At 37.3% G+C, this 27,722-nt stretch overlaps 1 protein-coding gene across 2 annotated transcripts in view; it reads right to left on the reverse strand.

Annotated features, from left to right (window-relative positions):
• Positions 1–27,274, reverse strand: part of LOC127943196 (single-stranded DNA-binding protein 3) — a 61,109-nt gene extending 33,835 nt beyond the window's left edge. Inside the window, exons 1-4 of one of the 2 annotated variants that reach the window (XM_052539425.1) lie at positions 27,076–27,274; positions 17,545–17,617; positions 11,924–11,985; positions 5,563–5,647 (exon numbers count right to left, since the gene is read on the reverse strand). In XM_052539425.1, coding sequence (XP_052395385.1) covers positions 5,563–5,647; positions 11,924–11,985; positions 17,545–17,617; positions 27,076–27,131 — 276 coding nt within the window. In that variant the 5' untranslated portion in view covers positions 27,132–27,274. The remainder of the gene's footprint in view (positions 1–5,562; positions 5,648–11,923; positions 11,986–17,544; positions 17,618–27,075) is intronic. The other variant, XM_052539426.1, reaches the window with a different exon arrangement.
• Positions 27,275–27,722: the final 448 nt, after the last annotated feature.

The raw sequence follows: 27,722 nt of genomic DNA on the forward strand, positions 1-27,722 counted from the left end.
ATGTAAACAACAAACAAAGGGTCAAAGTAACTCTTGATGTCTCTTATGGCTAGACAAAACAAACAGCCTGAGACCTCATTTCACACTTAAACACACATCACAGATCAGGAAAGTCATAAAAGCTTGATGAACTCTTTGAAGTCAGAAAAGGGGTGGTAAAAGAGTAAACAACATCTTTTTAACATATTTCCATGCTCGGTTAGCTGGTGAACCAACATAGCTAGGCCTATGTGAAACCTGATGAAACAAGTCTTAGAAGCTAGTCGAGAAGCCTAGTGGGGACACTAGTATGCTAGCACCTCATGCTGGGGACCTGCATCCAAAATACAACATATGCTCGTCTCCTGTTTTTTTTTTTCAGCTGGGAAATCAACAAAGAGGAAGATGAAGGTGAACAATGGCATAGTCTCCGAGTGAAAAATGTGTGAGTAATTGCTCGTTCCTTTAAGGTTGATTCCTGTTTGTCATCTTTCAAAAAGCTGGTAATTCTCGTTGAGGGCAAGAGAATGGGAAGCACTTTTGAGAAATTTAAAAAGCATACGAAAGGGGAGAAAACAGACAGGTGAATGCTAGGGCAGTTGATGAAGTAAGAACAGCTCGGATTGAGAGGAGAAAAGCGGCACGTAGCTCACATTCAAAATCAGTCACACATTAGTCATCAGGACCACCTGGAAGCGCATGAAACAAGAAAGACGAAGACAATGACCAATGCTTATTCACGTTCCACTTTTGAAATGCTAGGATATATTAAACCACCTGTTCCTCCACTCCTCTTTTCAATGACGCAGAGCGCTGCCAAAAGATGCCGCAACAAAAACATGTTCGTCTGTCGCTCTTCCGTCCTATCCAAGTTTTCCGCCTTGTAAGTGTGTCATTGAGGGACACTCATGTCTGTCATGTAGGCATATGTGACGGCTGAAATTGGTGTTAGTTATATTCTAATTTAAACGGTGTGACAGAGCAACTTAACATTGCTGAGGGTCAAGAAAAGAGCCTCCATTATGTACCTACAGTGTTTCTGTCAGAACATGGTGGGATGGGGAAATCAGAGCGTGACATTTGAGGTAGAAGAATGGTTAGGTGACATTAGGGAGGTCCAAAACTACATCTTTCCAAAATGGACTAAACTTAAACAAATTTGGAAAGACACAAGGCTGAATAAATGATCAAAATTATAATTTTGGGTTGAATTATCCATTAAAGGAGGTCTGGTTTTGGGTTTGCCTGACCCGTTTCTTTGGGAAATTTACGTTCATAGCACTTTAAAACATCAAACTCTTCATCAGGACAAACTGTGCATCATTAGAAAGATAAAGACTCCAGCTTCAATATTTGACCACAGTTATGTTAAAACTTGATTGCAGTGATAGTAATTTCTTAATTTATTTCAGAAGTGCAAAATAAACAAACCGGTAATGTATGATATTTTGAATAGAATGAGAACACGCTTTCATATTCAGTCACATCTGCTGCGGTTTATTTTTGTTCACGCAACTACTCTGAACTAGTCAAAAAGTGTGCATACTTGGAGAATACTGATGTATTTACAAGTTTACGATTAATTTCTAATAATTTTCCACTGAATAATGTGATCTGATGCCAACATTGCGATGACTGTACTGTCTCAGAGGAAGATGATTTGCTGCTCATCTGTCACTTATATTGTGTGTTCATAACCTGCCCTGTCTCTGATGATAAACTTCCACTAGGTGGGTAAGTGTGTACTGGGATCAAAGCAATGTGGATGGGTAAGCTAGGTAATGCCAGAATAATGGCTAAATAAAAACAGAAGAGTAATGATAAAAGAATAATGAGGATTACATCTCATACCTGGCAGAGGTCACAATGCAGAGAGCAGAAAATACTGTAGCAGGCAAAGCAAGCTCACCATTCACATTGCATGAAAAATTGAATGAAAATTCTAAACACTGAATGGAAGTGGGGGTTTATATGAATGGAAGGGAACTGACAGTCTTTTTTATTAATCTTGCCTCCGTATAATGCATATAAAAGAAGTTTCATAAGCGCAGCGCTGCTGTTTACAGCGGTAACATCACTGCTCTTCAATAAGCGCCACCTGCTGTCAGAGAGTGAATTTGCATTCTCATTCAGCCTGTCTGCCGTTTATGTTTCGTGCAGATATTTTATGAAGTACACTTTCTCAAACTAAAGTCAGACCATATAGTTTTTGCTTTAAATTGTGAAATTATATAAACTAACTTGAAATGATACAAAAATATCTATTTTTTTTTGTATAATTGTGAAATTATACAAAAACTGTTCATGCGGCATCTTTGTTTGGGTAGTGATTAAAATGCAGTGTTTCTTTAACGGTTTCATGCATTCTGATTCATATGAAGTCCCAGTTATGTGACAGCAAAAGTCTAAATGTAAATATAGCACATTCACAATAAAATTATTATCCAATGCCAGCAAACATATATACAGTATCAACCAATATATAGAATCATTTATAATACAAATACTCTAATAAAAGTTAAAGCTTGTTTCTAATTATTGCATGGGAACAACACTAGACCTTTCACAGAACCAAGGTTACAATCTAGATAAAACTGGAATAGGCACTATCTGAACTAAAAAAAATAAACTACTAGGCAACAGCTCCGACGGCAATCTGGAAATGAAAATAAAGGATTAGATCTTTCAAATCACTCATCACAACAATAGTTATGAACTCATCTGTTTACAAGCAACTCCACATGCAAAATTACATGACAAATATGCACACCTTTCTGCTGGCGTAACTTAATACTGAGGTTTAGACAAAGGCTCTGATGGGAGACAGGCTTTTCTGGGAGTTTTAGGAGATTTGCAGTGAGCAGGTACACACGTCATTCCCACAAAACATGCATACCACTATATCCTGCTTTCCTTTCCTTAATGTTTTTCTCTTCTCCCTTCTTTCTATACAGTAAGCGACCCTCATATTGGACTAAATGATTAATTTACTCTATAACTGAGATTAGCAATCAATAGCTTGCCTATAAGTACACTGTCGTACTTCCAGATGACCCGGTCTATTTAAAATGGGTCTGTCTGGTACAAATGTGGTGTTAATGGTTTCTTGGTGGCACTAGTTGCTGCCTGGATTTGGGGAACTGGCTCTCCACTTCTGGGAGCCCAGCCAGAGACACAATCCTATAGCAATCCTCGGATTAGTTATGAACCAGATTCCACAGATCTCAAGATTTGCATGTTATATCCCATTATCTTTCCTCCCAACTGTAGGACTTACTTGCGCAAAGTGCATCACTGGCCACTTGATGGAAAAAAAAGAGACAGAAAAGAATGGCAGACAAAAAGATGGAAGAGTCAGAGTATTCCCAAATTCCACCACTAGGAAGTTTACAAAAACAATAAAAAAAGAAATGATGGTTTTAATTCTACAACTGCAAAAAAATCTAGTCACCATTGAAGCCCTGACTTGCAGAAGCCAATATAACTGCAGCGCTGACAGTGAGGAGGATTTGACTCGTGGGAATCCACTTGTTTTTCTCCCCCTGATCCACTGACACGCTAGGGAATGGGCACTGTTATCAGCCTTGCCTGAGATAGCAGGCTTGATGGGGCGGCCGGTCCACGGGGATCCCAGAGCTGAAGTTAATCAGACGGAGACAGGTCTGGAGTGACCCATGGGACTGACGCCACTGCCTCCTCCTCGTCCTCCATGTCCACCACCCCCATCACCACCAAAACTCATCACGACCTCCACCGTAAGACTCTTCACACAACATTAGCCTGGTGTCTACAAAAGCCTAAAAAATAGACAGAATTTAGCCTCAGGTCTTCCGAAAAGTGGCCAGCCATTGGCTCGAGAGTTGACGGCTAGGAAAATCATTCAGTGGCACAGTGTATCCCTTGAGGAACGAACTTGACGTGTTCACTTCATCCAAGCCCAATTAATAAAAACCCCACAACCAAAATTAGTCCACTGGATGCAACATTCTAAAGCCAAATGGAGATTAATAGCCTGATGAAAAGATTTGGGAAAACATTTGAAACGGGACACAACACAGACCGGATATGCTCTGACCTCCTGAACTTTGCTGAAGGTTAAAGGTCAGGGGAAACCGGCCATTAATCCTCAGACCAGAACTCAGGGGCAGGACATCTGAGCCTTTCAAACTCACCCCGAGTCCCTGAGGTCCAGTAGCAAAGCTTAGAAACTGAGCTGGAGTTTACTTTGAAAAGGGCTCAGAGCATTTCAAACAGTCAATCGGAGCGGACAGCCGGTTTCACAATAGCCGCATCAACTTAAGAGCACGGGTGGTCAGTCGTGCAGAGGAGGGGGTCGTCAGAACACTCATTTTGACAATCCCAGGTGTCCATTGGGTGTTAGAAATGATTAGGCGTATAGATTAATTGAACACACGTCAGACTTAATTAAGCATGGCGTTTAATTAACCGTGTAATTAATCTTATAGAGGCCATACATAGGCACACGGATTCCAATTGGTTGAAACTTCAGCAGGCAGCTGGCACGAACTTGTAACTGTTCTCTGCTAGCAAGTCCAGTGAATTAAATGTCTGAAATAAGAATAGACGCATAATCCCTTTCAGGACTCAAGGCCCGAGATCTGGCCCAGGTGAGACTCCAGTACTAGCAGTTAGTGGTAAATCATAGTTACTTTCATATAATCTTTGACATATTATCCTCCACTGGAGTGTATTCACAAGGTTTTAACACTGCTAATGTGGCGGGTAAAAGATATTTCCACAATTTATATTTGACGCTAAATTTCTGCCAAAGAAAACATGCAGAGTGGGAAAGAGGTCCCCATGTACTCTTCAAATTGTAGATACAGGCGCTAACATTCAAACTCTTCAAGACCGAGCCCAAGCGTTGAGCAAGGGTCAGTGTTTGTGGTCACATTAACATGGTCATTTGCAGTTGGAAAGCCGCGTCAACAAAGAACTCCCTTTTCTGGTGGAGCTCCAGGGTTGTCCACACATGCTACTCCAGTTCTCCATTACGAACTTAAAGCTCTTCCACAGATCAAGAGGTCAAAAGGGTCATGGTGCAGACCTTCAAAAGTGACCCATGATAGCCCAGCCTTCTCTTAATCCTGCGGCCTTAAAGGGATAGTTCACCCAAAAATTTAAATTGTGTCCATCACCTTCTTATTCCAAGCCTTCACTTTCTTTTGCAGAATGCAAAACCACAAATATTGATGTTGGTGCCAAATTGACTTTCTTTTTGTGGATCAAAAAATATACATTTTTGTTTTGTTATACAGCAGAAAGTAAGTCATATAAGTTCGGAACAATATGGAGGTTAGTAAATTATTTTTGTGGGCGAACTATCCCTTCGAGAATCTGGGTTATTGTGCCAGAACTTTATTATAACCAAAGGTACATCAAATAAAGATACCAAAGATTTACGATGATATTTGTAAATATTAAGAAATTTCCCAAAAATTTTGACAAAGAGCATTGATTACTGTAAACAGACGGTAAACCAGGCCATTAGGGTTAGCGCAGTCCCCAACAGCAGAACTTCAGGTTTAACTCAACCCCATAGTGGATAAAAAAGGAACTCACATAGTCGTGGAAAGCCTTGGCCTCGCTGGAATGTTCACATGTCTCCCGTCGATCTGGAGCTGCACAGTACAGATCCCAGAATACACTGCAAAATAAGGCAGAATAAACAAAGCTGAGTATCAAATACATGGTTGAACTTCACCGAACTAAACAGCTGTCGGACTGAACACCAACAGGCTGTGGTACACTTTACACAAAAAGTCCATTTGAAAAACAGCATTGAATGGAAAGGTTTGTTCTAATCTCAGTTCTCCAAATAGTTTCTCCTAATCTTTACCAAAAACCTTTTTTTTATTTTTGGTATGCTTGGCCTCAGCTGTGGCCAACTGACCTAGTCACAAATAAAAACACAACATTGCAGTTGTCATTTACAAGCCTTAAGGGTGTAGTTCAGCATGCACTATAAATAATAAATTTAATTCAGTGCTTTTTTTACCATTCTGAGCTTTTTTGATGGAACCACCAAAACTAATACTAAGAAATCAAATCCACACCAATGAATTTATAACAACGATACAATGAATTTTTAACATCCAAACTAATTTTCAGAAAACTTCCAAGTTAGTGATTCAAGAAGCAAGACCTGCATGGTTTCGGGGGCAATGCAGATTTAGTTTCTCTATGGTTTAAACGTGCAAAATGGTTTCAGATCAGACATTGGCTCCAGCACACTGTAAAAGGCACTTCTGAGTAAGAACAGAAAACTGATCTTCTTCAGTATCACATTTAGAAGAACTTGACAGCTTCTATCAAAGCTGGGTCACTACAATCATAACCCCTGGATAGCTTCCCACTTTATGAGGTGTGACCTGCAAGTGGCTAATCAATTAGGCTTGATATTTGTTAATTAAGGAAATACAGTCCTTAAGGGCTGCTAGGGGGAGCAGGTTGCACTCCAAATGGTCCCTTAATTACTTCATTGAAAATAAGTATCTGTTAAACAGGTCGGCATTAAACCGCTCTCACTCTTTAGATATTGATTTAATGGACGCTTCATAAAAGCTGCTGAAGCAGGGCTTAAGAAAACGAACGCAAGTTGTTCCATCTTCCGAGGCAGCACTTTTACTGCTGTGCATTATATCTGCTGATGTAACAAAATTAGACTTCTGTTCTGAATATGGGAAAAAGCTTACGTTTGATGTGACAGATTGCAAAAAGGACAAAATAGGCCGCTCACGGCACAGCGACAGGTCAATGGGGCTAATCAGTTTCCACCCATTTCATATATCTTGCCGTGGAGTGGAAACCATTTGACGGATTTGTGTTTGTGAGCATAACGCAAAGGATAGCTTATGACAGCTTTCATAAATCACTCACTGTTTATGGGTGGAATAAGAGAGCAAGATTAAACAACATTCAGCTCAAGACTACAAAAGTAGAGGAACTGCTGGAAAAATCAAGTGTCTAGATTTAAGTGCAGATTGAATACATACTTCTTAAAGGGAATAGGTCAGCCAAAAAATTTTATTGTGTCATCACTTACACAAAATTAAATGGATTTGGAACAAAACGAGGGCGTCCTCCATGGAACATAAAAAGAGAAATTTAAAGGCCACACTGGTTGCCCTTTTCCATGAAATCACAATGAATAAAGACCTTCAAACTCTTGAAAGGACACTAAAGTACCATAGAAGTATCATAAAGGTAGTTCATATGCAGATATGTGAAAAATGAATGAATGAGTATAATTCATCAAAGATTCTTAGATTCAAAATGACGATTTATTCACAAATCAGACTTCACTCATGAACGGCAAAAAAAATAAAAATAAATAAACCTTCAGCCTGATCTTCACACTGATCTTTTTGTGTGTCATTTTTGAGCTTGATCGCCTTAGTCCTCTTTCACATCAAAATATTCTTCAAACATTCACCTTTTACATTCCACTGAAGAAATAAGTCACACATTTGTAAGAATTTTTGGGTCAACTGTTCCTTTAAAAAGCAGAGGTGATGAATTTATAACAATGGTGAAGATCTACTCCACCTAGATGAGAGGAGGAGTAAGCAGAGGCACAAAAGAAAAAAAGGAAACAGACGACAAGATCAAAGACGACAAGATGCATTACATGAACCATTGATAAGTGCGTAAATGAGCGCTCAGCGGGAGGTACCATACATTAACACCTCACATCCTATAGAAGCCATAAACCAAAAAACAAATAAAACATGTGAAAGGAAGGGAACAGAAAAAGCAAGAAAGGCACTTTGACAGGGGAACGTCATGCCTGTTCTTCGCCCTTCAGTCAGTGCACAATAAAGCTGGGCGGCATTATCATATCTATCAGCTGCCGTTAAAGAGATTGTAGCTTTGTTGGAAAGCTGCTGGAGGGAGACAGCAGGACCATCTCAAATCCAATCAGGGTGCAGGGGAAATCAAATAAGATGCCAGTTACACTTTGTTACTGAAAAGCCGCAACTAGACACACATCAAGGTGGGGAGGAATGGAGAGCACGAGCAAATCACGTTCGGTTACCTTGACTGCAGCAGGAAAACTTGTTTAATGCTTGTGTACTCTGTATGAACTAGGGGAGATTCTACTTTTCTTTTTCGACTGGGGGCCACGACTAATACAGAGAGGGCAATCTTATGCTGTGTATTTATATGCAGAATTGTAGATATCCAAATTATGTAAATTCCAGTAAGCTTTAAAATCAGCAATAAACAATGGAATTTATTCCCTACTAAAAATGAGAACAGTCAAGTACAATTTGTTTTAACTTTTATACTTTTCAGAAGTGAAAAACTATAATTAATAAAATAATCCAATCCGTGAACAGAGCACAACTCACATAAAAATAATAAAACTCAACAATGCTTTAATGTTTGAAGTTGATGGTCATAAAGCTGGTGAGATAGTGTTGTGTGTGTTGTGTGTGTGTTGTGTGTGTGTGTGTGTGAGAGACAGGAAAGCCTGGTCTATCCATGACACATATGTTGTTCCAAACCTGTGTGACTTTCTTTTTTCCATGTTAAAAAAGAAAATGTGAAAAAAGTTTGTGTCCATACAGGGCCTGAATTTCATTTTGGAAAATGGGGGTGAAAATGGGGGATTTGTTTAATTTGAGTTTGGGTATTTTATAGACATATTTTTAAACTACAATCATCCAAACTTAATGTTTTGTCACCCAGTGTATTTGTGTTTAACAATTTATAATGTTGCAGATTTATATTTATATGGTGAGGAATAACTTTCAAACTCTGAATTTAATTTATTTGAACTAATGGCACAAACAAATCCAATAACAAAATACAACTAAAATTAACTGTGTTTTAAATTTTTTCAAGTAGGTTTAACCATAATATTCATGTACAGAAAAACTAAATAATCTATTTTACTTTAAAATAACACTGGTCAGTCTTCAATGTATAAATAAATATTAATGACAAGAGCAGCAGATTTATTTAGGTTGCTGTCTCTTTAAGACCTCATGCACAGATCAAACTGTTACACACAAGTTTTGTTTCTCAACTGTTTACATTAACTTAATAGCCTGTGTACTGACAATGGTTAGTAGAAATCAACCGTTTACAAGAATACTTAAGATGGACACTTTGACAAATTTTTGTATGCATTTCCATTTACCCATAAAAGCACGCTCTCAGATGCATCTCTATGCATGCTTTGGGGTGTGAGGCAGCCCACAAAAAAGGGTCTCACAGTCAAATTGAGCACTTGAATGTTTAAAATTGTAAGACTCAAAAGCACGTGCAAATTACACATTCCTTCAGCTATTTCGAGCATCTTTCACATTTAAATATTTGCTGGAGTTTCATACGTTACAAGTGCGGAAACTGCAGGAATAAGTCAAATTATGCAAAATCCAACACCGAATCCAGCCCTGCCATATGTAATGAAATACAGAAATATATGTAATCAAAATATAGCTTGATTTTTTTTCCTTCACCTTTAATTGTGTAGTTAACTATAAGGTTTACTCTATTCTTCTAGTTATCTATCAACATGTTCATTATAATTAATAAATTTAAAGACAAAATACATTTACTTAAACATGTCCGAAAATCATCATGTCAGATACATAAGTTAAGTTAATGAATATTTTAACTGAGATGTTATGTGTCATGCTCGATGCATCACCAAAGAAAAAAAAGTGTAGGTAAAAAAAAAAAAAAAAAAAAAAAAAAAAAAAAAAAAAAAAATCACCAGCAGCCAATTTTTTTTTCCTTTTGATAAAAGATAATATAAGACAACATCTCAGAAAAATTACTTCTAGTACCTCAATGTGACATATTTTGAGTATATACAACAAGAAACAAATATGTAGGAGGAAGTAATTAGATGGCGTGGGAGCTTACCCTTTTAAAATGAATGAGAGTTGGTGAAAACTATGCCTAAATAGCCATTTGGCAGTTTTAGACAAATTATTTACTTTAAGACTAGATTTTGATTTTGTCTTGATTTTAAAAACATTCTGCAACACATCAGAAGTACGGCATATAAAGCACTTGTTAGAACACTGTAAAACGTCCATGCAACGACACAAAGATGTCACCAAACAATATAAAATAAATGCTTTATGTACATTTGCTAACCCACGTTTCTTTTGCTCTCGGCATCAAGGCAATATTGTAAAACATGACTTGACCTAAGAGTTTATCAATATAAGATGTAAATCAGCTGCTTTTTCATTTGCAGGAAGTCTTTTTGGACTGTGTTAGAGGAGAAAGATTATAAAGTAAGATGAATTGTTTAAAAGACGTTGAGTTGTACCCGTTTTAATTCACATCCAGGTCAACTTTATATGCACACAACCATATTTTTTTGTTTCCTGCGTTAACACGGTTAACGTTAAATGAGTGTATTGGACGTGAACACTTCTGTGTGGCTTTTCTCTCATCTCTACCAATGACAAAGAAGGATGTCAGCTTTAGGCCATCTGAAAGTAAACTCGACTGTCTCCTTTCTTACCAGACATTGATTAAACAAATCTATGCATAAGATAAATCGCAAATGGTTGTCCTTTTTTTTCCTTTTCTTTTTTCCCCACACCTGCACCTCAAATAAAACCACCACCCCCAACCCCTTGCTTGCCTTACAACAGATGTGGATGACTGCCCCGCTCACCAAACTTTACCCCACCCCAGAGCCTGGTCCTACCATTCAAACCCGGTTACAACAGGAAACCGCCTTAGACAGAAGGGAAGAGAATGCAAAGGTGGGGGTAGTGGAGAAGGAGATTTGGCTGTTTAACACAAAGAAGACTGGAATGCAAGGAGTTAATCCGTTTGAGGGTTCTTCCGCAAACAAAGGACAGGCCTACAGACAAAGGTTGGTGGGGGTATGTACAGGGGGGAGGGGTTGGCTTTCCCTTACCATCTGGCCCTTTTGTTTGGGGGAGGGGGGTTGGTGGGGAGGGCGGTACTTTGTAGCCCCTCCGAGTTCCTTAAACCCCGCCTCTACGTGTTATAGCTCCAGACAGACGCTTCTCCAATAGTGTCAACACCATACAAGGACCCTCCAAAACCTACTAGACTCCTAATAATCTCACAGAGGGGCGCCAGTAATCCAAGATGGAGAATAAGTTGAGTGTGATAAATGAAAACACTGCTCTCTGTGAACCTGATCTACATGCACGGATCTTATTTTTGTGTAAGCTAAGAACATAACGTGAATTCCAGACAAACATGAGAGTCTCTAAAGGACCCAACTCAGGATAGACACCATATTTCCTTTGGATCCAGTGAAAAAAGGCTGCAATGGATTGGTTTACAGTCTGTTTGATTGGTTGTACTGTTGTGTATCTTGGGCTCGATAGTTCAACAGACAAAATATGAAAAATGAGTCTCCCGAAAAAATTACCAGAGGACAAAAAAAAAAAAAAAAACTCCTGGAAAATAGGGCGCTAACAATAAGCTTAGATCATCATGAATTTCCAAGCTAGTCCAAGCTAGCTTCTTGCTAGTGTAGCTAGTCCACTAGCTTAAACATGTTTTTTATTAGCAAAAAAAAAAAAAGAAGCTGGTCCGCTATCTGAGTCTGGGTTCTCTTTTGGCTGACCAAGGGAAATTTGTTGGAAAAGCAAGAATCCTGATTGTTTCAACAGGCTTGTGAATATTGGACCTTATTGAATGGATTGCAATACAAGTACTTGTCTCGAAATCAACAATCAGTCTTCAAATCGTTCCATAGCATTTCACGCAGTCATTTTACTCTAACATCGGTGTATAACATGGGCTTAATGCTGTACAGCAACTTACAAATGTAACTGTAATAAGGAGACACCTACTTCCAAAAATAATGGACCAGCTTTCATTTAGACTCCTCTACTGTTGCTAACAGCTAGCATGGCCATATCATCAGAGAATGTTAGGGGTTTTGAGTTACAAAATCGATACATACCACCACCATGAGTGCAGGAATCCAGGAGGCTCTCCTAATGTGATATTTTTTTCCCATCGAATCTAAAAACATGGAAACAGACAGAGAAAAAGAGGTCAAGTGTGACCAGAGCAGGTTCAGAAGGCATGAACTACAGAAAAGCTCTTTCGGTTTAGCAGGCCAATCATTCCAGTCTAGGGATAAACACAAACCATTTAGTTATTGTTTTACCATAACAACTAGCTGAAAATTTAGTCCTAAAGAAGCCCTATAATTAGGGCTAACAGGTTTAGGGTTTACACTTACTGGCACATTTCTAAATGATATATGGACACCTTGGTATATTTTTAAGGTTAAAAAAGATGCTCAGAAACAATTTAATTGTTATGTAATGGCCAAAAAAACTTGTCTGGAAGTATTGTATAATTGGTCCTTCAAATGGGGGTTACCGAGCAACTTAAAACTATAAATTACAGACAAAATTGAAACATTCAATCCTTAATTGTGACTCACATCCAAACCAACCTCTAAAGTATAATATATATGACTAACGCACCATATCAAGTATTACCTAATGGTGATTTTCTGCACCAAATCAGGTCACATTCACTCTCTCTTCACAGATTACATCTACTCAGCCTACCACTGTAATGGATGGTACTTTTCCAAGCAGACATATTGATTTTATAACATGCCCTGTCCGTAACTTTGCACCCAAAAAGCTGATGTGCATTATTTTGCGTCTCCCTGATGTAAGGGACTGATTAACAGTGTTTTAAAGCATGTGTGTGTTTGTGCTGATCAGTGCAGAGCTGTGCAGACCCTTGAGGTCCAAGGTGTAAGTAGAGGGAGTTTCAGCAGTAATTGTGAGGTGGCAAAGGGAACAAGCAGGTGACTGCTCCCTCATTAAGCTTCAATGCACAGGTGCGTCCTCCTGCGGTGTACCTGCCTGGGCTGAAAGACCTCCCCTGTGGTGTACAAGTGTTCCTGCACTAAGGTTTTGAGATCTGACGAGTGTTCGCCTAATTGAATAGCAATGGAGGTAATGACAACTGTCGACGGCATGTGTGTTGACACCTTAAACATTGGTAAACATAGCCATCTATTTACTTGTTGACTCATTTACTTATGGTGTACAGTCTAATTGTGCATGCATATATGGCCTAAGTTGCAGAATTTGCCTTTCTAAAACTGTGCTTTTGGGTTGGATTGATACCCCAATTTTGTCATCAATACCTGAGTAAACAAATGAACAGCCTCGGTAAGTTATTTTGCGGTTAACGTGAGGATATTTAAAATGTATTTTTAAGGAAAAAAACTATATCTAAAGCCTGTGTTATACTTTCCGCATGGGCGATTCTGCGAGTGTCTGCTATGGTAGGAGTGACGTAAAAATCATCATGGGAAAGGCTCTGAGCGGACATCTGCGTGCCTCCCATTTTTTGTAACAGTAAGCTTCAAAAGCATCATTGCACATGCGCAGGCTGTGTGAAGAAACCCATATTCGAACCTGTACAATCCGTCGATAAAACAATATAAAGACAGCCAGATGTGCAATAATACTGAGCAATTGTTTGTTCACATGTTTGTTGCAGAGCGGACCATCAGCGCACACTTTCGGTAGTATAAATACAAGTAGTCCGCGTCAGCGATGTACATGTACGTGTCTGGATTGCTCATGCGTAAAGTATAACAAAGGCTTAAGTGTAGGGTTTGACAGTACTTTAGAATGACGTACATAGCAAAAAATATTACCACTTATGGACACTTTACAAGAGTCCATTTGTAATCTTAACTAAGGTTAAATTAATGCTGTAGAATTATTGTTCATATTAAATAAATGTGTGTTATTATTAATCAGTGCACTATTACAGACTAAAATGATCAAGGTAAAATTGATATATTGATATCTATTTATATTTAAAAAGGACGATATATTTCCAAGGTTACAGTACTCTTTATTTTTTGTAAAAAAGTTCAGAAGTATTTACTTGAAGAGTTATGTTTTGTTTTCATCAGTATTCATTTTAATAACTACAATAAGATATAATAATAAAAATTATTTATTGTTAAAAATCTTATTTGGATTTGACTTAAAGATGAAGTATAGAATGAAATAATAGTGAGTAAATATATTAAAAGCCATATTTCATGAATCTCACTCAACATATGGAGTTGTCCAGATTCTGAAATGTGTAAAATGTAAGCCTGGGCGAAAAATCGATTGAATGAATTAATTCGAATTTTTTGTGACAGCAACAACATCATAGCACAAAACAAAACAGCAAGCGACAACATGGCAACCGTGAGAGTTGGAGGTTTGTTCCCAAGAAAGGAATAAAATCATCTGTTGTTTGGAACTGGTATGGGTTTGCTGCGACAGACGTGGAGCAAGAGACCCCATGCTGCCTAAAGCCCATCGCAGTCAAAAGCAGCAGCACCAGCCGAATATGAAAATGGGGGTTACATTTGTCTTGCTTTTGATTAGGGCTGCTCCGATCACGATCGGCCGATCGTTAATGCGCATCTCGTCAGTAAAGCCGGTTCTCTAATCAGCGGTAAATTCCATCAGGTGCGTGATTTCACATTGAGCAGCTGTTACTACAAGGAGCCATAACTGAGAAGATGCGCAAATCCACTTAATTTTTGCTCATTTAGCAAATCCTCTTAATAATTTGCGCATCTTCTCAGTTAACAAACGGCTCTGTGTAGTAACAACTGCTCTATGTGAAATCAAGCACCTGATGGAATTAACCGCTGATTAGAGAACCGGCTTTACTGACGAGATGCGCATTAACGATTGGCCGATCGTGATCGGAGCAGCCCTACTTTTGATTAAATAAAAGCAAAATTTGCTTTAAGTTGTCTGCTGTTTGTACTTATTGCTTTCCTTAAGTAGGGGGGAAAATCGGAAAAAAATCGGAAATCGAATAAAAATAAAATAAAATCAGAGATTTTATTTTTAGGCCATATCGCCCAGCCCTAGTAAAATGATGATACTGCCTGCAGTAAGTTTTTAAGGAAAGTTCTTTTTTTAAATATTTCTGTATTGTGCCACCTTACACTGGCTAAAGTCTGTCTGGATCAAGATCCCAGAAGGTTCTCACAAGCACAAAGCCAGACTTTAACACAGTGCTTCATCTTTGTCAAACTTTGAGCAAAACATTTAAAAACATGAGGCATATTTGAAAGTCCACTGTGAGCGATTAATGATACCCACATAAACAAACACAGCAGGTACCAGAGGACCACGGCAAAAGCAATAAGATAGATGATAACATTTGAAAAGTTCACAATCTGTAAAGGTCCTGAAGCACTAAAGAAGAGTTACACAATCTTTTTAATGTCTTATAATGTCAAACAATTAACATTTACACATCTTTATAACTACAAACAGATTTTGTCAAAAACAGCTTCCATATTCATTCAAATTATCAACTGAAAAGCTGAATGGATGACACCTGCTTCTAACAACTATGAATGACTTTCAACATAAAACACAATGAACACAATTTGTGATGGCTTTCAAACCCGCAGGTTGGTAAAACCTTTAAAAATGCGACAAATTCGGGTTCCACACAAACTAGCTTCTTCATTCAATTAAAGTATAGGCTAACAAAGTTTGTATAACTTCTTTTTTAAAAGACGACAAACCAATATTCTACAAGTCACGATCGTCCTGAATAGAGAGAATCACAGCAGATCGAGAGTATATTACAAACCAACTGCACCTATTTCCACAGAGGCCAATGTTAAATCATACTTTTAACATGCAGTCGTGTTTGAGAGCGGTTCTGAAGAGAAGTGGTGGCATCACCTCCACTCCAGACATGTAGTGTTCTCAAGCGTCATATAATGTTCATATAGTGAGAAAAGCACTGACATCATCTACAGCAGAAGCTCCACCGCTTCACAAAACTGCAACGACAATCCACTTTATCATGCTAGTAGTAGCCGCATAAATGTTCATGCTGTGATCGCACCCCCCTCAGTGGCACCAAACTGATTTTTAGAAACACTATCATAGGTGGCACATTGGATAATATCATAGCAATGACACTTCCATTTATTGATCAAGACCTTTCAATGTTTTAGCAGCTGAATGCAGAATGCTTTGGAGAAACAATGGCAGATATTAGAGTTCAGATAAAGAAGTCTGTTGCTAAAAGTATAGTCTATAAGCTTTAATAGTGTTGTAATTAGAAACTACAATGTTTAGAGAAAACATTGATGTTAATATTTCTGTAAAAGTAAAGCTAAAGTCAACAGTTAACATTTGCTAAAACACAGTAATTGGAACTGATTTGTCATTATGACTAATACCCTTTATTTTAACCAAAGAATTATTAATTTCTTGCCTCAAACCTGCCTAGAATTAAAGGAAAAGTTAACCCAAAATGAAAGTTACCCCATGATTTACTCACCCTCAAAGTCATTGTAAGTGTATATGACTTTCTTCGTTAAGATGAATACAATCGGAGTTATATTAAATAATGTCCAGGCTCTTCCCTGCTTTATAATGGAAGTGAATGCTGGTCGAGATTTAGAAGTCCAATAAAGTGCATCCATCCCTCATAAAAAGTGCTCCACACGGGGGTTAATAAAGGCCTTCTGAAGCGAAGCGACCCGGGTGAAAAACAAGTACACCTCAATAATATACTTAAATGTGCTCTATTTCCGCACACTAATTTTGTACTAAATATACTAAAAATTATACTTTAGTATATCTTAAGATAACTTAAGATCATTTAATGGTACTCAACTGTGCTATTTTGAGACACCATGGATATGAACTAAAATGCACTTTTAACATACTAACAAATTTATTTAGCTACCACTTGTGGTTCACTTGAGTGTAGTAGTGTACGAAAGATTGGTTCAGGTATACTACAAGTGTTGACTAAATAAATTTTAAAACAATTAACCGCGAGCCCCATGCATGCTTCAGTGTGTGTGTAGTAAATGAAACATTAACAAAGACTCACAGAACAAGCAGGATTCATATTTAAATAGACTTTTGCAACTCAACATTTACATTTACAGATACTAGTCCATATCGCGATTTGATGTAAGTGTAATGACCTACATTTGATTAATTACAAATTCTGTGACATTCCACGTTAAACTGTGAATTCCATTTTTATGACAGGATTCAACGATTCCGTCTGTGGTTTCCACATCGCGGAAATCATAGAGCCCTAAATGAGGATTTGTAAAGAAAAATGTTGGAGGATTTCAATATAAGCCAACAAGAGACTGGTTTTCCTTGGCAAGCAAAACTTTTTTCTTGGGAGACTAGCATATTCTCACCAGAGCTTATGCTATGCCTACATCATCCGCTGGAACGTCACTCTCTCGTGAACGTGTGTACAGCAGTTAGCGGGAGCTAGAGATTATGGAAAAGTTTTAAATATGGATAAAAAAAATTTTTTTAAACCGCATCGCTTCCCTTTAGAAGGCTTTTATTCACACCCTGCCATGTGGATCACTTTTATGATGGATGGATGAACTTTTTTGGGTTTAAAAATGTTCAACCCCCCCACCCCATCTTTTGGGGGATTTTATTATTTTAATGTTGGCTTTTTCTGACTACACAACAACAATTGTTTGCTTGGTAAAGTTGATTATGCGATACCACTTACCTCTGACAGGAAGGTCTGTGCTGATTTCTGTGCGCCAACATGCAGCAAGTACTCATACACATATAAAGCTAACCTGCAAGACAAAAAGAGGAGAAAGACCATGTAAATCTAAGAGGACTTGTGGGAGATTAAGTCTTTAAATTGTGTATTTGGGGTTGCCCCAAACTTCAAGTGAGAAAAATGCAATTCCACTGGTTCTACCATTTTAGATGGACAAGCAAACATTTTACAGCAATTCATTTCAGTGCATGTTGAAACCTCACGGAAGCTCAGTCACAAAGCACTCTTGGAAATGCAGGCTGGAAATTATTGGTTGAAATCTGAGATTTGAGGTAAGGAGCATTCATTTCTGACACTAAAGTCTGGCCAAGTCAATATCGGTAAAAGTAAAATGTAAGAATTCTCTATATCAATTGATACTACAGAAAAAAAAAAAGTGCACTACCACTCAAAAGTTGTTTTTATTTTTTATTAATCCTTACATTTTTTTTTTAATGAAAACTTTTTATTCAATAAGGATATATTGAACTGATCAAAATTGACAGTAACGTCACTTTTGTAACGCAAAAAATAATGTATTTTTCAAATAAATGCAGTTTTGTTGAATGTTGAATCAATCTATTAAATCAATAAATCCTGAAAAAAAGAAAGTATGGTTTCCACAAAAAAGTATAAACTGTTTTCAACATTGATGATAATAATAATAATAATAATAATAATAATAATTAAATTATTATATTCTCTGGAGTAAAATCTGTTAAAATATAAAAAAATATATATTGAATGCTAGTATGTATACGTTTAATAGCATATTAATATTATAATACATAAACAAACATAGTACTATATAAACTGCAAATATATTCTTTAATAAAATAAAACCTGCTTTTCTTTTTTTATCTTTTTTCACCTGAGTAATTAAAGTAAATATCAGTAAAGAACATGCATGAACTCAGAACATGGATTCCTCATAGCGCATTCAGAAATTGATGATACAATTACAAGAAGCCTTCATTAAACATAAAAAATAGGGCTTTCAATTAAGCAACTAATCTGGTGCAGTTGAAAATTTATTTGATTGAATTAGTTAAACAAACATAAATGTAAAAATTAGCACAGACAACAACAAAAAAAAAAGACAAAAGAAAATGCATATTTACTCCAACACATTAATAAATGAATATGGAGGTCTCAAACAGTCATAGTAACTCAATCAATGTTTCTAAGAGACACTTTGTAGTGTATATTAAACTAATATAAAAATAATCAAGTGTCAATTTCTTCATGTTGGGCATTTTAATGATCTTATTCGCAATCTTATTACATTGAAAATGTAAAAAATTGACAGCCCTAACAAAAATGCATTATCTGTCCACATACAACACTCCCCATTACTATTTAAAGAGCATCTCCAGGAAAACAGCTTTAAAGATCAAATACCAAGGACTCATTTTCCCCTCAAATGTGTGAATTATTTCTTGGTGTTTCATCAGACGTACTGATTTTAAGAGCTCCCCTCAAGTATATATACAGCTGTCAACAAAGTTGTACTTTTGTGCAACGCAGGAAAAGATGTCAGAGTTTCGTTTCCAATTTAATTACGGTCATTTTTAACTAGGGCTGCACGATAAATCACGCATGCATTTATCATGTGCATCTTGTAAGTAAAGTGGGTTCTGAGATTAGAAGTAAATCTCCAGCACATGCTTTCAGATGAATCAGAATTTACTACAAAGCATTTACTTTACACTTGTCAGTGAACTGCGTCTCTGTGTAGTAAATTCTGATTCATCTGAAAGCATGTGCTGGAGATTTACTACTAATCACAGAACCAGCTTTACTTACAAAAAGCGCATTCAATTTATCATGCGGACTTATTTTTAACACTTAAGTATGGTGCGGAACTCATGTCATACTTCATATTTCTTAAAAACAAAGAACATCTGCGCAGGTTCTTCCCACAATGTGACAGAAGTAGGGATGTTCATTTCGGTTATTTATCCTAACCGACGCTCATTAACGATTATTATCAGTTAACCGACAAGATTATTTTTAATTAGAATTTAATTAAATTAGAAAGGATAAGTGTCTTTGACCCGTTAAAATATTAATATTTGTTTCCCAGGAATTAATTTTACATCCATGTGTAAAAAGCAGCAAACAACAGAACATGAGGATTCACATGATCATCATATCACATTACCCACCTGCATTGCTTCTGCGAGCAGAGAAAAACATAAAACTAGGCTATAAAAATACATTTCTCATATAGGCCTATTTATGCATTATATATATATAGGCCTACATGAGAAATATATATTTACTTAATTAAAAAAAAGCGCGAAAATAGACGGTAGAAAGCGGCATTCGATTTTTCTTTTGGCTTATATTACAAAAGCACAAAGATTTGGTTTTATTCTGAATTTACAGTTAGTGCTTTGCAGTTAGATTTGCTACCTTGGAAAGCAGCCTGTTCATTATCATAATAAAAAACAATAGAGCTGAAACAACTAATAGATTTAATCTATTAAAATCGATTATTAAAATGGTTGTCAACTAATTTAGTCATCGATTAGTTGCTAAATTACTTTTATTTGTCGTAAGCGGCTCATTTCGTGCATATTTTAAATCTTCGGTGACCAATGTGTGGCAGTAATGAGCCACCGAAGGTTTTACTCGGCCAGTACATAAGGAGAAGTAGCGAATAGCCAATAGCTGGCCTTGTTTTATGTCACGTGCTTCCCGAACAGCATCTCTGCGGTCACTGCAGCATTTAGCAAGATGACCGAGGCAGACAGCAGTGGAGTAAGCTCGAAAAAGAAAAAGCTGTTAACATTGCTTTTTAACAGTTAACATTTAAAGCTTTACAAACATGATCTGTAATCAGTTTGTCGTTTACCAGTTCATAATTCAGTCTTGCAGCCTAATTATGACTGAATGAGAGAGGAAATGTATTTTAAACATTAAAAGTATTCAGGTTTCATGCCACTGGCACTTTATTCGAAGGATTGTTTACAATTTCACAGCATAAGCTATAAAGCTGTTTCCCAGGTATAAGCGGTGTGTTTACAGGAAAATCATAATAAAATGCAATGTACTGCAATCTTATTCTGCTTTATTCTTATTCTTTGTGAAAATGTATTCTGAAAGATTCCTTAATAAGCTTTGTTCAGGATGTTAAACTACTTTAGAAGCCCTGAGGACTGCCATGGTGAAAAATTATTTGAAATCTCCTTGCGAAATTTGCTAGAGTACGTATGGGTCAGTGTTTTTATTGCAGAAGAGTTCAACATAGGATTACTAACACATAATAAAACACAACTCCAGGTATATTTTTGATGAGGATATGACAATGCAAAATGGTTAAAATCTCTAAAAAGTCTATGTTGAATGATAAAGACCTTTTATTAATTATTTACTTGGGGAAAAATGGGCAAAACTGAAATAAGTACATAAACCGATTAATCGTAAAAATACGAAGAAGTAAAAAAAAAACGAAAACTATAATGATACTATATTTGCATCCACACAAATAGACGATAATAGTTTTGATGCAGGCTGCTTTAAAATCTCTAGTCTAGGTTTTTAAGAACGATAACTTGGCATTTCACATTAACAGACAATAACATTGTTTAATACAAGAGCACTCTACGATTTTGTTGGCTGCCACTTAAAATGCTCAAGCTTTTACGAACGATAACTCTTTTTGGGTCCACACCACCATTGATAACATTCTGTTTATTATAGCATGCACTGTTGTTTTGTTAAATTCTTAAAACAATAACAAGAACGATGACTCTATTAGCATCTACATCAACAGACAATAACACTGTTTATTAGAAGTGCACAATGCAGTTTTGTCGGCTGCCACTGTTAATGCTCAACCATTTTAAGAACCATAACTATAACGAAAAACTATATTAGCGGCCACACCAAAAGATGCTAAGATTCTGTTTATTATAAGCATGCACTGCAGTTTTGTCACTTGCTGCATTAAATTTGAGATTTTTTTAAAATGATAAAGAGCGATAACAATAATAGTAACTATATTGACATCAACAGTCAGTATTGTTTACACAGCATTTTTGATGTCCAATGTTAAGTAGGGATGCACCAGTTGACCGGCCATAAATCGGAACCGGACGGTTTTTGCTTAAAATACGCGATCGGCAATCAGCCGGTTTTTGCTCTTTTTTCGACTGATTTTTCAGGAAGTGCCCCACGTACACAGACTACATTGTAATCATTCACTATGCCATTTGTGTGGAAGTATTTCGAAATCTGTGCACAGGACATGGGCAGCCGTTCAGTACTGGAAGTGCAGAGCTACACATTTGAGGAAGAGGCACAGACAGCAGGAAGCGAACAGCGGACTGCAAAAAATAAGAGTCCCTTTCCTGCTCACTGAAGCTACGAGAGTGTATCTGTACCTGTCCGCGCCATGCACAAGCGGAGACAGTGAAGAATGTTCAGCTCAACTTCTCGCGTGTTGGATTTTTTTATAAAGTAGAACTTGCATACATGTTTGAAAAGCCAGAAGTAAACGTCCGTTTTATGACATGTTTATTTTTATTTTACCTTAAAGTTATATCGACTGAGTTTGATTTTAAAATCACCTGCTGTAGCACACTGAAAAAAAAGTGTTTCATTCATCCAATTAAAATTTTTTAGGTTAGTGATTCATATATATATTTTTTTAACTTGAGACAATAGTTATTTATTTTTCACTTTGGAATAATATTTATATAGCATACTTTTATTTAGTTTCACTGGCAAAGACCTTGTTTTAAATTTAAAACCAAATACTGAATGCTGATTAATAAACCTCTTATCGAATGTGTGTTAATTTGTGTTGTTTGGACTGTAGAACTATGCAGTTATTGCCTTTAATTTTACATGGTTACATTTAATCTTTTAATTTAAGGCCAGTTCTATGTAGTTTCAACCCAATTCAATAACAAAAGCTAAATGCTGATGTCTGTACCATCTATGTTTGTACTGAATGTAGGCTACTTACTGTGCAGTTACTGCCATTAATTTCAGATGGCCTATTAAATACCAAATAAACATCTTGTTTATGCACACTTTCCTTCTTTCTTGTTTGTAGCTTAAAGATAATTTTTTTTAAAAATCGGAAATCGGTATCGGAATCGGTCAATTTGCTTGTAAAAGAAATCGGTATCGGAATCGCCCATGAAAAATCATGATCGTGCATCCCTAATGTTAAGAATGATAATTATAACGATAGCTAAATTAGCATCAACACCAACAGATGTCTTGTTTATTATATGCTCACTACAGTTTTGTTTTCTGCCATATTAAATGCTCAAGCTTTTCATTGTATTTATCGTTCATCAGCTAAAAAAATGTTTATCTGAAAGTGATCCTAGCAACATTGTTCTGCAATGCCATTATTGTTATAGTTGTAGTGTGAACTTCTCTTTTCTCATAGAATTGGAATGATTTTGAAAACTTTATCATTCCTGTGATAGTTCTCATCTTGGTGTGAATGGGCCTTAAGGCTAGTCAACAATTTTTTATGTACCCAATTGGTCAATGTCAATGATACAGTTCACATCTGTTGGTTTGTTGAAAACCTGACCTCTAGACGCAGTTCATATGAACCCAACTTGCGTTGAGAGGGATCAGACGGAGATTCCCACGAGTGGCCAGATGAAATTTTCATCGTAAGCTCTGGATGATCTGAGGAGCTTCTGCAGGTTGATGATGGGTTCCTGCTCTAGACCTGATGCATTATTGAGAAGGACTTCACCTACAATGGGCTTCAGGGAACACTTTTTGTCATACTGACAGAGGAACATATCGGTATTTCAACTAATAGTGAGACCGCAGGAGGAAAAGGATCAACAGGCTGAGATGCTCGGTGTGCGCTCGACTAATCCTCATGCAATACAAACAGCTAGGGGTGCAATAAGAAGGCAGACCTATTGACTTAATATTTAGATTAATGACTCTGTAAGACCAGTCGAGGGATATCGTTTTCACACGCCTGCTTCTGAGAGCCGCGTAGAAGGGATAATTTAGACCTTGACAGCGGCATACGGACGGCAGCGTGGATGTCAATAGGCCGATGATGGACAGGAATATCTGACGAGGTTCTGCTTTTGCTCTGCCATTCAGGCATGGCGGCTGACTGTGTGTCCAGTCACATCATGATGAGATCTCCTGACTTAACCTGAGAATACATCTTGACATCTTGCCCGAGGCTCCCAGTCAAGACTCCGTTTATGCATAAAAAAAGGCAGAGCCAAGTTTAGCTAGCTTAAGCGCAGACAGTTAACAAATGAACTTTGCTGTCTCCATTTCAATAATTTAACTGCAGGGTCTCGTGTGAAGACGAACAGCATGTGAGGAGAGCTGAAAAGGTGGTAGAGGAGAAGTTTTAAGGCATATTATGCATCATAGGAGCTTTAGTTTGCTTCAGGACCCAAATTTGACAAAAGCCACTCAGAAATCTATATACGTGTAGTCTGGGTCATATTTTGTATGAGTTTTTACGAGTATAAGTAGTTTTTTGAGAATGATTGCACACTGTAAAAAAAATAAAATAATTGATTTTCCAAAATTATAAATAAAACAAAGATTATTAATGTATGTTTTACAAGAATTCACAATTTCAGTCTTTATACATCAAAATTTCCTATTTAAGTCAGTGTTAATTGCCAAATTATTTGTTATTAATTAGGCTGTTATTAATTGCTTCTACACTATTTTATTTTCAGTAAATGTCAAGCAAACCATCCATGCTAACATTTGCAAAACTGCTAAATTATTGGGATGCAATGATTAAAAAATTTGTGCTGTTCTCAATAAGCTAAAAACTATTTCTATTGGGTTAGGGTTACTGATGTTTTCTAAAAATTGCAATTAACAATGTTATTAAATCACAAATTATTACTGATTTTGAAAATTAACATTACATGACTGCTAGACGAAAAACAGTAAAAAAAAAATGTAATTATACAATCTGCAGATAACAATATAAAAAAATGGCACATATAGAATTATTTTAAAGTGCATCCCTGCAGTTTTGAGCAAATATTCTGTTGAAATTAATAATTTAACCAGAAATATATCAGAAGAAAAAACTATTCGAACAAACTATATATAAAATAAGTGCAACATGGGCAAACTGAGTGACACAACAGACGTTTATATCAATAAATGATTTGCAAACCAATCACAAGTGGCCTGCCATTCCACTGACATCATGAAAAGTGCGGTCATAATATTGTTGGTGTGGCCTTGTTCCATATCCTTGTACTTTTTTTAACCCAATTTAGCTGATCTTTCATTCATAATAACCAAAGATTGACAGAAGAATTCAGCAAAGCAATAGTGCTAAATAAAAAATGTTGATAAACTTTCATGAGGCAATCCATCTCAATTATTCCGATGAAAGCGGAGCGAACGCTCTTTTAGAAAAGATTTCCAAACACGCGCGCACAAAACAGACATTTCCGCGTTACAACTGAGAGCGATCATTAAATATGCCCCTAAATAATTACAGAGAACATCTCTCTTCAAAGTAAACTTAAAAAGCAATGCATCCAGCTATCCAAGGCGGAAAATTAATTGATTCTCATCCATGTCGGAGCACAACGTTTATCCAAAACAGAGCAAATCAGACTCTCTTCATAAGAACAACGTCCTGTTTCTGTGTGCATGCTTGATTCCCTTTATATGTGGCTGAAAACACCTCTATGAAGGAGGCTGAACCATCTGGATGAAATCAAAACCATGCATTTCAGACCTACTCGCTGCCTCTTAGACACACCAATAAACTCAGGGAAGCCGGAGAAGTGCTCAAGATGTTGGGGGAAAACAAGAGATGGAGATCTAGATCAGAATCGGTTTTCACTCCAAAAAAAAACATAGCGCAATTTCTTGTGGCATTCCAACTGATTTAGATCGAATCTGTGGATGCTAAACTCTGATGAACCGGAGCTTTGAAATCTATTCAGAACTAATCAAAAGTCAACAATGCTGCAATAAACTTGACAGAGTCCTCCCAAGTTCACTTTTACAAGTGGTTCCTCCGAACAAACTTGCCAAGGACGCCAATGAATGATGTCTAACTTGGTGAGTGCATCCTAAACCTAAAAACCTAAATCAGCTGCTTAAGGTTAATGACACCTTTGCTTGACGATGGCGACAAATGTATTAATGTCCAGCAACAGAACAAAGCCTGTGTGGTCACAACACATCATCTCTAAATACAACACGTGAAACGGTAACCTGCGGTGTTAATGCGGTGCCCATGGCACCAACACATGAGGGGTCGTCTACATCCTTGAACAACCTGTGTTTGAGGATGTTAAGAGTCGAAATGACCATTTCAGTCCATTAATGGCAGTGTACACCTTGTTTGTGTGCAAACTGTTGACGTTGCAAACTTTTTGGAAGCTTTGTAAACAAAAACTACTCCATGACACTGAAATTAATACTTTCAAATTGGCAATCAAACATCTGAACGACGAAAATATCAAGTCTGAGAAACCCGGCCAATTGCACTTTCTTCCAGAACTTCCATACAAAAACACTCTTGGAAGCAATTTCTCTTGGATGCTGATCTCTCCCATACAACATATTCGCAGTCTTCTCATGCAGTTTAACTAGGACCATCTATATTTCCTAGCATTCTTCCTTCCAAAGTGTGTAACATCTCCACAAACATCTCAGACACTCCTATCATGGTCTCCAAGCCTGACACAGTAACCTTCGACCCCCATATGACAGATTTATGAATATTGCAGGTCACTTTATTACATTTAAGGGTTGTAAGGTGGTTTCAATGGCAACAGATTGTACACAGCAGTGGAAAGATCACATGGTGATGTACTACAATAAAATATTACAGTAAAAGTCAGCAAAACTAGTTCTCATTAAAAAAAAAAACAACCGCTAACGTTACTTTGCGCTTCAACAAAACACAACATATTAAAATAATCGGGGGATACGAGTCGGGATAACTAAAATAACTTATTTATCAGTTAGCTTTGAAGCCAAAACGTGCAAATACACACGCGATGAGATACAAATAGTATTAAATAAGAAATAAACGAGCGCAAACAAACACGAATGGCGACTAAACACCTCCCCAACGTGAACAAAAACGTCCAAAAACGTCCAATAAAAATAAAAAAGACTCGGATGCGTTTATCCAGCAATGTAACTCTTACACAACAGATGCACGGCATGTAATGTTGATGCAAAAGACTCACAAGCTTAAAAACGAGAGATGCGAGCATGCAACATCCCTCAGACTGGATGCACTGGTTCAAGTGTTTACGTGCGCACCCAAACTTAAATAAAATCGAAATTGCACGGGCAACTCAACACATTAAAGTGCTACAACCGGCTATAAAGTTAGGAAGACTTCTGGACGATCACTCCAGAGCGACAGTTCGCACTAAATACACCTTTAAACATGAGCACGCGCAGTTTTAGAAAGTTGCGAGTCCGTAATAAGCAAAGCGCGACTGTTTTTAGCGCGCGCGATTCACTTACTTTTCTCTCGCTTGACTATCAGAAGGGACGACAGCTCCTTTACCTTTGGCGTACATGCTGGATTCTGTTTTAAGACTTTTACCCCACTCAACACCTGTCAAAGAAAGCAGCCAGGAAAACGCTCTATCTCCATAGCTACCCCCTTTAGTGTTTTCCCTCCCCCTCCTCCTCTCTCCGTTTTTTTTTTACATCTCCAACATTGGCCACAAATCAGGCACAGTTTCTATTGGGGGGACTTGAAACAGGTCGCTGGTGATTTTTTTTCCTCCCCTCTCGCGCTGTTCCAGGAATGCGCTCTGCCTCCCGCCGCGTTGGGAACGGTGGGGGCCTCTTAAAGGGGAACGCACACTCTTCTAGTGTTTACTAGGCTCAAGGACTGATATGGAAAAGCAGCTCACATTGCCTCAGGCCTTCGTGTATGACTTTGAGGGTTTGAAAGTAGGAATTTACGCTTGTGTTCCGAGATCGGAAATCTGAGGCGTTTTATTGCCACATTTTTTGTGTATGTCCAGTCACCTAATTGAAGGTTTGTTTGATAATTTGAGATATAATGCTGTTTGTAGAATTGCTGTCTGATATCCATTTTGTTGTTGATTTTGGATTGTGTAAGTGATCTACAAACTACACACCATATTTAAAGGAACATG

The sequence above is a fragment of the Carassius gibelio genome, chromosome A22, assembly GCF_023724105.1.
Source record: "Carassius gibelio isolate Cgi1373 ecotype wild population from Czech Republic chromosome A22, carGib1.2-hapl.c, whole genome shotgun sequence".
Classification (NCBI taxonomy): Eukaryota; Metazoa; Chordata; class Actinopteri; order Cypriniformes; family Cyprinidae; genus Carassius; species Carassius gibelio.